This window comes from Callorhinus ursinus, unplaced genomic scaffold (assembly GCF_003265705.2).
Source record: "Callorhinus ursinus isolate GAN/ISIS: 27379988/994484 unplaced genomic scaffold, GSC_fseal_2.0 scaffold77, whole genome shotgun sequence".
NCBI classification, from domain to species: domain Eukaryota; kingdom Metazoa; phylum Chordata; class Mammalia; order Carnivora; family Otariidae; genus Callorhinus; species Callorhinus ursinus.
The window spans coordinates 2,150,618-2,165,598 of NW_027397139.1; the positions used below are offsets into that span (position 1 = coordinate 2,150,618).

At 52.1% G+C, this 14,981-nt stretch overlaps 1 protein-coding gene and 1 non-coding gene across 2 annotated transcripts; both read left to right on the forward strand.

The window, feature by feature from the left end:
* Positions 1-1,335: 1,335 nt before the first annotated feature.
* Positions 1,336-10,999, forward strand: EEF2 (eukaryotic translation elongation factor 2). Its single transcript, XM_025861501.2, has 15 exons — positions 1,336-1,476; positions 2,434-2,648; positions 3,707-3,888; positions 3,996-4,207; positions 4,917-5,095; positions 5,293-5,398; positions 5,914-6,027; positions 6,268-6,406; positions 6,575-6,770; positions 7,394-7,652; positions 8,112-8,219; positions 8,638-8,991; positions 9,299-9,481; positions 9,563-9,695; positions 10,286-10,999. Exons 1-15 carry the CDS (start codon positions 1,474-1,476, stop codon positions 10,477-10,479), a joined length of 2,577 nt encoding a protein of 858 aa, XP_025717286.1. The 5' UTR covers positions 1,336-1,473; the 3' UTR covers positions 10,480-10,999.
* On the forward strand, positions 4,782-4,846 carry LOC112815482 (small nucleolar RNA SNORD37). Its single transcript, XR_003205994.1, has one exon. It is a non-coding gene; the product is annotated as a small nucleolar RNA SNORD37 (small nucleolar RNA).
* Positions 11,000-14,981: the final 3,982 nt, after the last annotated feature.

The following is a 14,981-nucleotide window of genomic DNA, read 5'->3' on the forward strand; positions in this document are numbered from 1 at the left end:
TCTCTCAAGTAAATAAATAAAATCTTTAAAAAAAAAATAAAGCCCCCAAATTAACCCCCAGTGTAAATGCTATCAGGGCTGGACAGTGCTTTACAAAGCAAAATGTGCAAAGCATTTGTGGGAACGAGGAGTGCACAGGCTTAGAGTTCAGATTCCAACTTGCATTGCTTTTTGCAGATGCACATCTCCCCTTCTCCCAGCAGGAGAGGTGGGGCAGGGAGAGCAATGCAGTCCCTCTCCTTCTGACAGCCTGAGTGTAGGGGAAGATTTACCTTAGGGTTTTTTTCTTTTGTGCTAATAAAAATATCATTCATGGATGATACAAGAAAGACGTCCTAAGAGTCTACTATGTATGAAGCATTGAGCTTCGCTCTTTATAAAGAATAAAAATGCTGAATGGAATGCCAGTTTGTTCCCTCAAGCCAAAGATCTGAGATACAATAGTTGGTTAGGGTCAGATTAGGACACGAATGCAAAATAGACTTGTGAACCTCCGGCTAGAGAGGAAATGAAATAGAAAATGAGATTGCACCTGGAAAGCGCTGAGCCCCGTGCCTGAGACATGGCAAACCATGTCCCTTAAATAAGTGTTGTGTTAATAGCAGTGATAGCTAATTAAAATAGCTGACGTGTATTGAGTGCTGTGTCAGGCGCAGAGCTAATCTCTTTGAATGTTTTCAGTTAATCTTACTCTCACCCAGTGAGGTAGTACTGATTACTCCATTTTACAGGTGAAGAAACTGATGCACAGAAAAATCCAAGTACCTAGTGTAAGAACAGGTAGAGTGGGGGAGATAGTAAGGTGTTTTGTTTGTTGTTATAGCAACTACACTTACAGCAAGCAATTCCTGGTACAGTAGATGATCAATCTATCTTTCTGGGATTAATGAGTGATTAATACCTGCTTTCAAAAAAGGTTTTTATCTTGCAATAATTATAAGGCAGATAGTTGCAAAAATGGTACAGAGAGGTCTCGAGGATCCTCACTCCACCTTCCCCCAGTGGTTTCATCTTACATAATAGCAAAACCAGAAAGTTGGCTGTGGTACAATCCACAGACCCTTTTCCCATTGTAAAGTACTTTTCACAGAAGTGTTTGGCATTGTGCAAGAGGATATAGCCGCCACGATTAATATTCTCACCTAAAACGGCGCTTTCCGCCCCAGACACCAGAGTATTACATTCCGGAGGCGTGCACCCAGCTCTGGGGTCGACCACCCACCGCCCCCGGGAAATCCCGCAGTCCCACCATCGCCTGAAGGGTTAACAGGAGGATTCCCTCCCTTGCGCCTGCGCGGGGCGTTACTTCTCGCCCCGCCCCCGCAGCGCGGTCAGATGACCCTCCCAACCGGCTTCTGCCTATAAAAGCTCGGGTGCTGACGTCAACGTTCTCTTCCGCCGTCGTCGCCGCCATCCTCGGCGCGACTCGCCTCGCTCGGATCTGCCTGGGAGAATCCGCCGCCATCCGCCACCATGGTGAGCAGCGCCGACCGGCTGGTGGCCTGGGTGGGCGGCGGGGACCCTGCGGGACCGGCGCTCCCGAGTCTGGAGCGCTGGAGCTGCCCGGACCTGGAGGAGACATGGCGGCACCGGCGGGCTCGGGGGTGAGGAAGCGGCCGCCGCCATGTCTGCGCGTCGCGCCGTCCGCCGAGCCTCTGCCCCGCTTCCGGGGGCGCCGGCGCCTCGCGGGACCCCGGGCCGGAGCTGGGGCAGAGGCGGGGCGGGGGGGGGGCGGTTATGATGATGTGGCAGACGCTGTAATGGCGGGCGCCGTGTGGGGAGCGGGGCGAGGGCGAGCCGCCTTATATAACCCGCGGGGCGCGAGCCGGGCTTGGTTTTCCGTCGGCTGCGGTGGGTGGCAGGGGGTGGGCTCGCCGGGGAAAGGCTTCCCCCCTCCCGCCTGCTGCCTTCCCTGCGCGTCTGGCCTGCGGACAGCTGACCACGGAGCCCGCAGATGGAGGCTGGCGCCCGTGGGGGCAGCGCGTGCTCCCTGCCCCCGCCGCTGGCCCCGGCTGACCCCCGGGTAGAGGGGTGACCTTGGATTGCACAGACGGCCCTCCCTCGGGGGAAGTCGGGGAGAATCCAGTGGCGGGGATGGGTTTTTTGGGGGGAGCCGCCTCCCCCCTCCCCCCACAGTCGTGACTGGGCTGGCAGGGCCTCCGACGTGCGCGTTCCGTCGGAAATCTGGTGTCACTCCCGACACTTGGTCCCCAGCCCTCATCTGGGTCGCCGCGTCTCGGTGACAGGTAGAAGCGGGCTTCCCGGAGATGGGACAAGTGGCATTTTTAAGGGGGTGTCTGCCACCGGGTGGAGCGCAGAGGGGGGTTGGGGCTGTCACAGCGCGGGCCCGCTCCTGGCTGGGGCCTTGGCAATCTATCGATCCAAGTCCCAAGGCCGTCCGGGCTGCCCTGAGCCTCCCCTCCCGCTGTCCAGGTGAACTTCACAGTAGACCAGATCCGGGCCATCATGGACAAGAAGGCCAACATCCGAAACATGTCCGTCATCGCCCACGTGGACCACGGCAAGTCCACGCTGACGGACTCGCTGGTGTGCAAGGCCGGCATCATCGCCTCTGCCCGCGCTGGGGAGACCCGCTTCACTGACACCCGGAAGGACGAGCAGGAGCGTTGCATCACCATCAAGTCAACGTGAGCAAGCGCTGGCGTCCTGGGGAGAGCGGGAGTGGAGGTGTCACCCAGGTCTGGGACGTGTGGGGAAGCCAGACAGCAGGCAGTACCACGTTCCTGGGGCTGCTGGGGAGATGATTTGAGCACCTTGGGGGGCTGAGTTTTTGAACTGGGAGGAGGAATGAGGTCCAGTCGGGGGGGGGGAGGTGCAGCCAGCCGGTGAGGAACAGTGATGCTTGGTATTGGGGCCTGGGGAGCCTTGGAGAGGAAGGGGGTTAACCCAGTGGCTTCCCCGTTTCGGGGATACAGGGTTGTTGGCACCGTGGAGAGGTCTGGGGGTATTGCCGCTGGCATCAGGGTGCTGTCAAATACCCTGACCTGTATGTGGCCCTCCCAGTGACAATTTTCTTGGTTGTAGGTGTTGACAGGGTGAGCACCTGAAGCAGTGATTGTAGCTGCCGCTTATTTTTAGTTGGTAGTTTTGTGAGGTTTTTCTGGGTCGTTTGTTTTGAGATTTCAGTTGGGGGTAGTCTGAGGTTTTTAGGTTTTATTTTGTCACCTGGTAAATATTTAGAATCAGGTGTGTTGAGCCTGGGAGTAGCCAGAACGAGGGGGCTGGACAGATGGGCTCCGAGTTTTTTTTTTTCTTTTTTTAAGATGTTTATTTGACAGAAACACAGTGAGAGGGAATACAAGCAGGGGGAGTGGGAGAGGGAGAAGCAGGCTTCCCCCTGAGCAGGGAGCCCAATGGAGGGCTCGATCCCAGGACCTGGGATCATGACCTGAGCTGAAGGCAGACACTTAACGACTGAGCCACCCAGGCGTCCCACGAGGAGCTGCTTTTTGCAGCTGGTACTACTAGGGAGGTGGGCCTCCCTGGGTGAGGGCAAAGCTTCTTGGGTGGGTTGGCTTTTGTGTGGGAAGTCTGAATCCTGTTTGAAGGGGGAATAATTAGCAAGGAAAGGAAATAACCTCACTGAGAGGGTTTAAAAGGCAGGAATCTAGGTTTACTGCAGGTGTTACGGGTAAGGCAATGGAGATGTGGCTTCCATCCACCCAACTTGCTCCAATCTTCTCAGGGCTATCTCTCTCTTCTATGAGCTCTCGGAGAACGATTTGAACTTTATCAAGCAGAGCAAGGATGGCTCTGGCTTTCTAATCAACCTCATTGATTCCCCCGGGCACGTGGACTTCTCCTCGGAGGTGACTGCCGCCCTCCGTGTCACCGACGGTGCCTTGGTGGTGGTGGACTGTGTGTCTGGTAAGCAGTAGGTACCCGTACATGTGGTTAGGATCCTGGGGCTGTCTCTCCCTGCCCCCCCCCCCCCCCGCCCACCGCCCCGCACTGATGGAGATGCCTATCCCCAGGTGTGTGCGTGCAGACAGAGACAGTGCTGCGGCAGGCCATTGCTGAGCGGATCAAGCCTGTGCTGATGATGAACAAGATGGACCGGGCTCTGCTGGAGCTGCAGCTGGAGCCTGAGGAGCTCTACCAGACTTTCCAGCGCATCGTGGAGAATGTCAATGTCATCATTTCCACTTATGGGGAGGGCGAGAGTGGACCCATGGGCAACATCATGGTAGGTCATTTGCCTGCTGAAGTTGAGGGTCTTGGCCAGCTTGCTATTTTGCTCCTGTGTTCCTAGAACTTTATTCCGTGTCTCCCTATGGGGAGACTCAATTCTTGCTCATACTGGAAGAGATGTGACCTTTCTTGGTGTTAGGGTGCTGGCCCTGGGGACTATTGTGAGTCTAGGGTCTCTTGGGGACTCTTGGTAATTCTGAAAGCGGGTTTGCCAGGAATGTTGAGGTGACAAGGGTGCTGGGCCGTTGTATTTATTTATTTTTTAAAGGTTTTGTTTATTTGACAGATACTCGGCAAGAGAGGGAACACGGGGAGTGGGAGAGGGAGAAGCAGGCTTCCTGATGGCGGGGCTCAATCCCAGGACCCTGGGATCATTACCTGAGCCAAAGGCAGACGCTTAATCATCTGAGCCACCCAGGCGTCCCGAGCTGGGCCATTTTTAAAGCTGGTTTCACTTAGCGGTTTTGGGGGAGCTGCAGGCTAGTGGATGGTTCTGCCCGCTGACAGTGCTTTAGGGGTTAGCGTGTGCGCACCCTGCTGCCAGAGGGAATGGAGCAGAGTTGGGCCTTAAAAATGATGACTAAAATTTCTTCACTTTGACCTGAGGGCTACTGAAGAAATCTGACGTCTGAGGCCCACAGTACCCAGGGACTTCGTGCTTTTTATTCAACTGTTTGCACTCATAGCATTTTCTCCCCTTGCAGATCGACCCTGTACTTGGGACTGTCGGCTTTGGGTCTGGACTCCACGGTTGGGCCTTTACCTTGAAGCAGTTTGCAGAGATGTATGTGGCCAAATTTGCTGCCAAGGGCGAGGGCCAGCTGGGGCCTGCTGAGCGGGCCAAGAAAGTGGAGGACATGATGAAGAAGCTGTGGGGTGACCGGTGAGCACTATAAGGGAGGTGCAGGCGTGCTCTGCAGTACTCCCTGGGCGGGGATCCACTGGCAAGTGGTGGGGACGGGGCTGGGGACCACCAAACGTCCATAGGCTCTTCCTGCTCAGCATGGTTTCCTCGGCCCATATGGGTCTCCCCTCATTCTCCTACTACCGTAGTTGAGTGGGTGAATACTTCTGTGCCAGGTACTTTGATCCAGCCAACGGCAAATTCAGCAAGTCAGCCACCAGCCCTGATGGCAAGAAGCTACCACGGACGTTCTGCCAGCTCATCTTGGACCCTATTTTCAAGGTGAGCTGACGAGTACATCGTGGATGTGCATCTGCTGGGCTCTGTCTTTGGGCCTGGTGGCTCCCGGAGGACCTGTCAACCTGATCTCCTGTGGTTAGGCAGAGCTGGGTTGAAAGGTGGGTGCTGGGGGAGGGGGAGGTAAGAGCGGTGGAGGTTCAGCCTCCAGGGCTCCACTCTGACAAGCTAGCTGCTGAGATTCCTGGGTGCAGGGGAGTGTGCCTCCCTGGCTGGGGGTTTGGTGGTGGGGAGAGGAGGCTAAAGATGGCTTTGCTAGCAAGTTTTAAGTGTGAATTAGAACGTTTGTGGTCTAGGTGTCAGAACAGATTTGTGTTTTGTGACAACCTGTTCCGTTTTTCCCAAGACTTGGTCTTTCGAGGCCCTTGGCGCTGTGCTGTTAAGGGAATTTTGTAGCACTGCCCTTGCTTTGCCCATGGTTTAGGATTGTTGGGGAGGAAGCAGTCACAGGCTTCCCATTACCTTCCCAAACCTACCGTGCTATTTTTGTGACTCGTTAGGTGTTTGACGCCATCATGAATTTTAAGAAAGAGGAGACGGCAAAGCTTATAGAGAAACTGGATATCAAGCTGGACAGCGAAGACAAAGACAAAGAAGGCAAACCACTTCTAAAGGTGAGGGTGGGTGGGCCCTGTGGTGGTGTACTGCTGGCCCTGCCCTCTGGTGCGACAGTGGCTCTTTGTCGGAAGCTTCGCCAGTCACAGCCCCATCCGCCAGCGGGCGTTCAGGAGACCTGGGGTGTTGGTCCCCCTGGGAGGAGCAGCTCAGAATCTTAAGCGCATCTTACTATCACTTTGAGCAGGGGGGGTTTGAGGGCCGTCGGTCTTGCCTGAGCTTTCCGTCTCCTTCTGTAGGCTGTGATGCGCCGCTGGCTACCAGCCGGGGACGCTTTGTTGCAGATGATCACCATCCATCTGCCTTCTCCTGTGACGGCCCAAAAATACCGCTGTGAGCTCTTGTATGAGGGGCCCCCAGACGACGAGGCAGCGATGGGTATGTGAGGTTCATTTGTGCCCTGGCTCTAGAGTGCTGGGCAGACCCCCAAGAGCGGTCTGCGGCAGTGGTTGGAAGGCGCTTATTGCTAAGTTCTGGGTCACGGTTCTGTAAGGGTGAGCTGCGAGGAAATCACATGTTCTCTTTTGGGGATTTTTCTTTTTTCAGGCATTAAAAGCTGTGATCCCAAAGGTCCCCTCATGATGTACATTTCCAAAATGGTGCCAACCTCCGACAAAGGTCGGTTCTACGCTTTCGGTCGTGTGTTCTCTGGGCTGGTGTCCACTGGCTTGAAGGTCAGGATCATGGGCCCCAACTACACCCCTGGGAAGAAGGAGGACCTCTACCTGAAACCCATCCAGAGGTAAGGTGCTCAGCAGCTCCTGGGTATGTGCTGGGCTGGTCCGTATACCACCCCACTCCCCACCTCTCCCCCACAGGGAGTGTGGCCCAAAGAGGGTGAAGGGAACTGTTAAGGTGAAGGAGGGACTTGTTTGGATGAGACATGGCCTGAAAGCAGTGGTCCGAGCCCTAGTTTGGACTTGGACACGCATGTCCCTAAGCTCGAGGTGCTGGCAGTGATAGTTCTGTCAGGTCCCTAGAGAGCCAGCGGGGACTCCAGAGGGGTTGTGGTAGTGGTAGTGTCTACTCCAGGTGGGGGAAAGACTGACCCTACTCACACACATACCCAGCCTGGCTCCTGGGGGCCCTCAGGTTCCTGTGACACTCCCAATAAGCCCTGAGTTGGGTGTGGAACCCCACAGGGGAAGCAGGAATGAGCAGGTAAATTTCGACTTTGGTGTGCAAGAGCTGGGACTCCTTGTCACAGGAACCTGGGTTGCAAGGTAAAGTCAGGGCCTGAAGCTCTAGGGGTGGGTTCACGCTACCGTTTCAGGCAGGCAGGACAGCCCCAGGTTCCAGAAGGAAGGAGTCTTTTTTTGGCCATTTGGGGATTTGGTGTGTTAATGCTTGTTCCATCTCCCCCAGGACAATCCTGATGATGGGCCGTTACGTGGAGCCCATTGAAGATGTGCCTTGTGGGAACATTGTGGGTCTGGTGGGCGTGGACCAGTTCCTGGTGAAGACTGGCACCATCACTACCTTTGAGCATGCCCACAACATGCGGGTGATGAAATTCAGCGTGAGCCCTGTCGTCCGGGTCGCTGTGGAGGCCAAGAATCCAGCTGACCTTCCCAAACTAGTGGAGGGTCTGAAACGGCTGGCCAAGTCGGACCCTATGGTGCAGGTGGGTGGTGCCCTGACAGGAGGGAACACTCTGCAGGAGTGGTTAGTTTGTGGTCTATGGGGGGCTTCTAGAGTTGGGGATATTCGGATATTGGGAAGTCCGATGTGTGCTGAGCACACCCTTTTCCTGGCAGAATAGCTGTGCGACAAGGGGAAGTTCTTGCCCAGAAATCATTCGGTTCTTTTTCATAACGTTAGGTTTTTACGGCCTGTTTGTACTGCAGATTGCTTTGGGAGGTAATGCTGAGAACCAGCAAAAAAAAAAAAAAACACGTGAGAGCTGTTAGCTGCCTTTTGTGAGCCCTGAGTTACCCCACATCCCCCTTTTTGTGGAGTCTTACCTTCTCCAATTGTAGGGAAGCCTGGGGGGAGCCTGCTTTCCACCCATTCCCTAGAATTTCTGGGGATCCCTGAATGTCTTGGGGTCAGTGCGCAGGGTCTAAGTCTTGGCCCCTTGCAGTGCATCATTGAGGAGTCCGGGGAGCACATCATCGCAGGGGCTGGGGAGCTGCACCTGGAGATCTGTCTGAAAGACCTGGAGGAGGACCATGCGTGCATTCCCATCAAGGTGAGGCCTGGCTCCGGGCTCAGGTGGCTGGAGGCCTGAGGAGAGACTGCATAGTCAAGGGTTTGCTGTTTTTCTTTATGCATTTGTTGGATAAAATCTGTTACTAGGAAACAGATAAAATGTGCTATCAGGAAACACTTTCCAAATGTGTTCAAAACTTTCGAGGTTGCAGTGTGAAAGGTCTGCTGCTTTGCAGATGCTAAGAAATTTTAACAAGTTTCTGAAGATTGCAGATCATTTAGGTTTCTATAGCTAGCCTAAGGTCTGGCTGTTGGGTGCCCTAGTTTTCATCTGCGTTTGCAAGGAGCTGGGCTTGGCGTTTGTGTATGATGCTACGCCATGAGTCTGATCAGGAAGACCCTGTAGATGTTTTCTTGGAAAGTCACTGCCTGGCCTGACCTTCACGTTTCCTTTGCAGAAATCTGACCCCGTAGTCTCCTATCGTGAGACTGTCAGTGAGGAGTCAAATGTGCTTTGCCTGTCCAAGTCCCCCAACAAGCACAACCGGCTGTACATGAAGGCTCGGCCCTTCCCTGACGGCCTGGCCGAGGACATTGACAAGGGCGAGGTGTCCGCCCGCCAGGAGCTGAAGCAGCGGGCCCGCTATCTGGCCGAGAAGTATGAGTGGGATGTGGCTGAGGCTCGCAAGATCTGGTGCTTTGGGCCCGACGGCACTGGCCCCAATGTCCTCACTGACATCACCAAGGGTGTGCAGTACCTCAACGAGATCAAGGATAGCGTGGTAGCTGGCTTCCAGTGGGCCACCAAAGAGGTGAGGGGACCACTCGGTGTCCAGCTGATGATGGATCAGCTAGCTGTCTGTTTTCAAACAGGCCAGGGAGGCTCACAACCTATTGGGGGATCTTGGGGTCACTTGTACTTGGTTCCCTGTGGGCGCAGTGGGGTTCTGGTCTTGCCTTCTGGGAAGGGAGTCCTAGGGAGGCTGAGCTGGGCAGGATGCAGCAGGTCAGTCTAGGTGGAGACCCGGAGGTGTTGGTGTAGAGCTATGTGATCTGTCCTGGAAGGAGGGGCTGGAGTAGTCGCAGGACATTGATGGTGGTCTCTGGCTCCTTCTGCAGGGGGCTCTGTGCGAAGAGAATATGCGTGGTGTGCGCTTTGATGTCCACGACGTGACCCTGCATGCGGATGCTATCCACCGTGGGGGGGGCCAGATCATCCCCACTGCCCGGCGCTGCCTCTATGCTAGTGTGCTGACTGCCCAGCCTCGGCTTATGGAGCCCATCTACCTTGTGGAGATTCAGGTATGGAGGCCTGGTCCTCTTCTTTTATACTGGTGCTGTTTTGTCCAATAGCTGCTTATAATAGCTATTCTTGCCTGACAGTGTCCAGAACAAGTGGTTGGTGGCATCTACGGTGTCCTGAACAGGAAGCGGGGTCATGTGTTTGAGGAGTCCCAGGTGGCCGGCACCCCCATGTTTGTCGTGAAGGCCTATCTGCCTGTGAATGAGTCCTTTGGTAAGTGCCAGCTCGGTGCATCCCTCAGACACTCACTGCCTGTGGCTGGTTGGTTCCAGGGCAGAGCCAATCATCTTAACAGGCAAACCTGGTCCAGGATACATCTGGGCTTTGTCTCTAGCAAGGCCTAGACTGGGGTGATGAGAGCCATGGATGGGATCTGCAAAGTGCTGGCCTGGGCCCTGCCCGTTTGGACGGCGGGAGCAGCAGGGTTGTGGAGGACGAATTGGTCTGCTCAATACGCAGATCCCCGAAATGGTGAATTTGTAGGGGAAGAAAACCCTTGGATGTGTAACTTGGTGATATGTTAAGGTCAAGACCAGCAGAGCAGTGGTTTTGTAGCTTAGGTTCATGCTATGGGTGAGCAGAGAGCGGCCCAGGAATGGCCAGCACGGTTCCCTTAACAAATTTTGGGTTTTGAGCAAGACTTGGGTGAGATACAGGGTTAGGTTTAACATGTGATCTAATTTGAGTTGACCCGGGTTCTGTGACGTGTGTGCATTGTCCTCACCCTCCTCTGAGGCTTGGCCGTGGAAGTAGTGGGAACCACATCTCCTGAGCCTGCTAGTGAGCCCTGTCCCTCTCCACAGGCTTCACCGCTGACCTGAGGTCCAACACTGGCGGCCAGGCCTTTCCCCAGTGCGTTTTTGACCACTGGCAGATCCTGCCCGGGGATCCCTTCGACAACACCAGCCGCCCCAGCCAGGTGGTGGCCGAAACACGCAAGCGCAAAGGCCTGAAGGAAGGCATCCCGGCCCTGGACAACTTCCTGGACAAGTTATAGGCAGCCCTCCCCTGCAGCCCACCTCCCCGGTGGGACTCAGCACAGCCCCTGTACCCGGCTGACGATCGACCACAGCAACAAGCTCTCGCATTCTCCATAACACCTCGAGACTGTCCACGGGGACGCTCCACCTGACAGGTTCTGGGGCCCACTCAGTGCCATCACTCAACGTGAACACTTGATGCCGTTTCTTTCGATATTTATTTCAAGATTTCAGAGGCAACAGAAATGCCCTGGCAACAGGGACTTATTTGGCCGGTGGGGGTGGGGGAGGTGGGATGGGACACTCAACACTTTTTTCCATTTCAGAAACTCAGATGTCCAAAAAAATATATAATGCATTAAGAGGTTTATTTGGGTAAATGGCCCGTAGTGGATTTTCCCCCCACGGGGAAGGAACAAGCGGGTAGACCTTTCTCTTTGGACAGAAGCTAGAAGGCAGGAAACTTTGTGCGGTGTCACCGTGAGCACCTCCAGCTGTATTAGTGCCATTGGAATAATAAATTTGATATGGTGGTGACTTTGTGTGTCCATGTGACTTCCTTGGTCCAGTCAGGCTGCAGTGGCCTCCCCTGTGCCAGTGTGTCTCCACCACTGGTGATAGCTGTGCAAAAGGTTCAACTTGACCTTGAAGTACCTCCGGATGTCAGGCCCAGGTATGGAGGCCCATGTGGCACACAGGGCTAGTCCATGTGATGGTGCCTCTTGCGCCTACACTGTGCAGAGGTGGCCACACTGGCCCATGGGGCTGCTAGGTGCTTGAAGTGGGTCCCGTGCAACCAAGGGATTTAATCTGTAACCTTGTTTTTCACTACACTTGAGTCTGATGGTGCTGAGGCTTATTGATGGTAGCTGGCTTGGACAACTCTAAATGACCTAACTGTCCAGTGAGGGAAAACCACAAAAGCAAGCCACCTGCCAGGCAAGTTGTCTTAGCCAACCAGATTGGTTATTCAGAAAAGTAAAGCTGGGAGTTAAAAGTGACACACAGACCTAATGTTTTTTAAGATTTTGCCAGAGCGCTAGCAGGGGGATCATGACCTGAGCCGAATGCAGACGCTTAACCGACTGAACCACCCAGGCGTGACAAGATTTTTATTTTAACCTTAAGCATTTAATTCTAGATCTTAAGTCTTTCTACTTAGTCACTCTTAATTTTCCTTGGATAAACAGCCACCAGAATGCATTGCTTCAACAGTGATGTGCTGTGGTGGCAGCTGTTGTGGAAATTTGTGGGGGGACTTTGGCTGTTAACTGGCTTAGGGAGCCCCATTACCATTTAGAAGGCAGAAGCCAGGCCGGGATGATGGATGTCATGAAAGCACTGGACAGCTCTGCCCATTTAAGAGTTGTCCTGTGCAGTCGCCAACCCCCAGCATCTTCCAACAAAAGGTCATTCGTGTTGGAAAATGTTATTTCAAAACCCAACATTGCTTGACACAAACACTCAAGTACTTTTTGCACTTTATTATAAACACTTATTTTTGAATATTTATAGATAAGTCGCAAAGGTTTTACAAAGGTATGCTAAGTGACTGTTTACTTGGTTGTCACGGTTTCAGGATCCAATCCAGGATGCCACATTGCATTTAGTTGTGCATTTTTAATATCCAGTAATTTTGTCAAAAGACAGGGACTGTAAATTGATAAGATGGAACTGTGCTTTTAAGTTTTCAATTCTAAATTCTTAGTCACTTCGGGTATTTGGCTTGCTATCACAGCACCTCTATGTCCGTGTGCATTTTCAGTTGTAAAATTTAAAAGGATTCCATTGGTAGGGGCTGTCCTGACGATTTCATTACATATTTGTGTGCTTATCCCAAGCATCTATACGTTACAAGCATGTGTCTATATTGCTCCCTATGCGTATTTGTTTCCTTTTACTGATTTTCTGTGTTATCCTTGTCTCTCTAGGCCTCTCGTCCACAACCTTTTTAGTCTCAGGACACCTGTACATTCTAAATCATTATCAAGGACCCGAAAGACCCTTTTTGTTTAAATGGGTTTTATCTACTGGTATTTACCATGTTTAGGAATTAAAATTGGGAAACTTAAATATAATTTTATTTAAATATAACAAACCCATTATGCGTTAACATCTTCATGAAGAAAAGAACCCTCTGAAACAAAAATTGGAAGAGTAGGAGCCTACCTTTTTTCAAATCCCCGAAATCTCTGGCTTTTTCGGGGACAGCCAGATTCTCATACCTGTTGTGTTAAATGTGATAATGTGGTTTTGGTTGGATTCTATGGAGAGAATCCAGCTTCATTCCTGTGCATGGAAAAGAAAGGCCCTTTAAGAACTGTTATCAGAATTGTGGATATTCTTTGATGGAACGCCAAAACTCAAGTTTTTTAAAGATTTATTTATTTGACAGTGTAGGGGGAGTGGGAGAGGGAGAAGCAGGCTTCCGCCGAGCATGGAGCCCGATGCGGGGCTCGATCCCAGGACCCTGGGATCATGACCTGAGCTGAAGGCAGCCGCCTAACTGAGCCACCCAGGCGCCCCGGTAATATATTTTTTAAAGATATTACTTATTTGACAGAGATAGTACAGATGGGTAGAGCGTCAGGCAGAGGGAGAGGGAGATGCAAGCTCTGCAGAGCCGGGAGCCCGACGGGCTCAATCCCAGGACCCTGGGATTATGACCTGAGCCGAAGGCAGACGCTTAACAGGCTGAGCCACCCAGGCGCCCCAACACAAGGGGTAATTTCTTAAAGAATAATTACAGTGTGGTATTTGAGACCATATTAGCGAGCTTTTCATTACTGTTAAACTCCATTGGCCCCTCTTGCACTTTGAAGGCGTCGTTTTCCCATGCGGGCTTTTGTAACATGGATTGATCCCTTGGAAATACTGGTATACCAAGTTTGCTGCTTTCAGATTGTTGACACATCTCATTAAAAATATATTGAAAAGTCCCATTTGTTAACTTTCATCAGGGAAGTGTTGGAAACTCAAGCTTTGAAATACTAATTGTTTTTTGCTTAAAAGCAAAAATTTGGGGCACCTGGATGGCTCAGTCGTTAAGCCTCTGCCTTCGGCTCAGGTCATGGTCCCAGGGTCCTGAGATCGAGCCCCCCATCGGGCTCCCTGCTCAGCGGGAAGCCTGCTTCTCCCTCTGCCACTCCCCCTGCTTGTGTTCCTTCTCTGGCTGTGTCTCTGTCAAATAAATAAAACCTTTATAAAAAAAAAAAATATAAGCTAAAATGTACCATTGGCAACAAATCCTGTCAATTGTTTCCCTTGAAGTGACAGATTCTAATTGTTCGTTTTTGAGAAAATGCCATATACCCAAGTCTAATTTACTATAGTTTGTCAGGGTTTTGTTTTGTTTTTTTTTTCAAGGAAAATGATGTTCCAACTCATTAAGTGTGCTATGCACAAGCGACTTTCTTCCAAAAAATGCAGTATGGAAAGGGGAGGAGAAAAAACTATTCTGGAGAAACCTGACAGACATGGAACCATGTGACCAAGGTCAATGTGAACAGCGATGTCATGTCGATAGCCTGGACCTGTGATACGGTGTCATGAGAAGGTCATTTGGTCTTCCTCCCTAAAACCCATCACCCCAGTCTATGGGGAAAAAAAAACAAATCCAATTGAGGGACATTCTACAAGATACCTGACCAGTCCTCCTCCGAACTGTCGAAGTCATCAAAATAGGAAAAAAAGGAAAGTCTGAGAAACAACCAAGAGGACCCTAAGGACTAAATATGTGGGATTCTGGATGGGATTTGTTGAGACAGGGAAAGGACGGCGGGGAAGACATCTGAATGAAGTACGGACTTGGTTATGAGAATGTATTACTGATGGTTTGTTAGTTCTGACAAGCGTGCCATACTAACGTAAGAGGTAATAATTGCATCTAATGTAAGATGTAGTTAACTGATGCAGCGGGTCCGGGGGAAGGTGTTTCAAGAATCCAGGCTGACGGGACAGCTTGTGCAAATACCTGGGGGTGGGAGTGCAATGTTTGAAGTCAGAAGGAGGGCAGATGAGCTGGGAGTGGAGTGAGCGAGGAGAGAATGGCACGAGGGCACGGTAGGCTGCGAAAGTCAAGACTTGGGGTCTTTCGTGAGATGACATCTGCAGTGGTTCAGGGCTTTCTGGCAATGATTCTCTGCTATGCCATTTCCTGGCTGTGTGACTTCGGGTGGGTTACTTAACCTCTCTGGGTCTCAGCTTCCCCACCTGCAGAACCGGAGAAATGTTAACATGTTTTACCTCCTAAGATGGTTGATTGGTACCTACTAACTAGCTGTTCTATCGTGTGTCTGGAGACAACACGCGTCAGAAAAATCAAGCATGAATGGCAACACCTGACTGATTTCATTTGCATTTTATGCCTTTGGGTAACATTTTATGCATGTGGGTAACATTTTACAGAGGGGGAAACTGCAACTCAGGGACTAAAGTGGTCCCGGAGTCCACCCCAGGAGCGGCCATGCGGGAGCTGGGCCTCTCATTCGCTTGTCTCGTGCTCAAGGAAGGCAGGAGG

Excerpts from the sequence above, each read along its gene's own strand:
- EEF2 (XM_025861501.2), top strand. Across the intron at positions 5,096-5,292 it reads AAGAAGCTGTGGGGTGACCG|GTACTTTGATCCAGCCAACG; the intron begins GTGAGCACTATA and ends CTTCTGTGCCAG. Across the intron at positions 6,028-6,267 it reads AAGGCAAACCACTTCTAAAG|GCTGTGATGCGCCGCTGGCT; the intron begins GTGAGGGTGGGT and ends CTCCTTCTGTAG.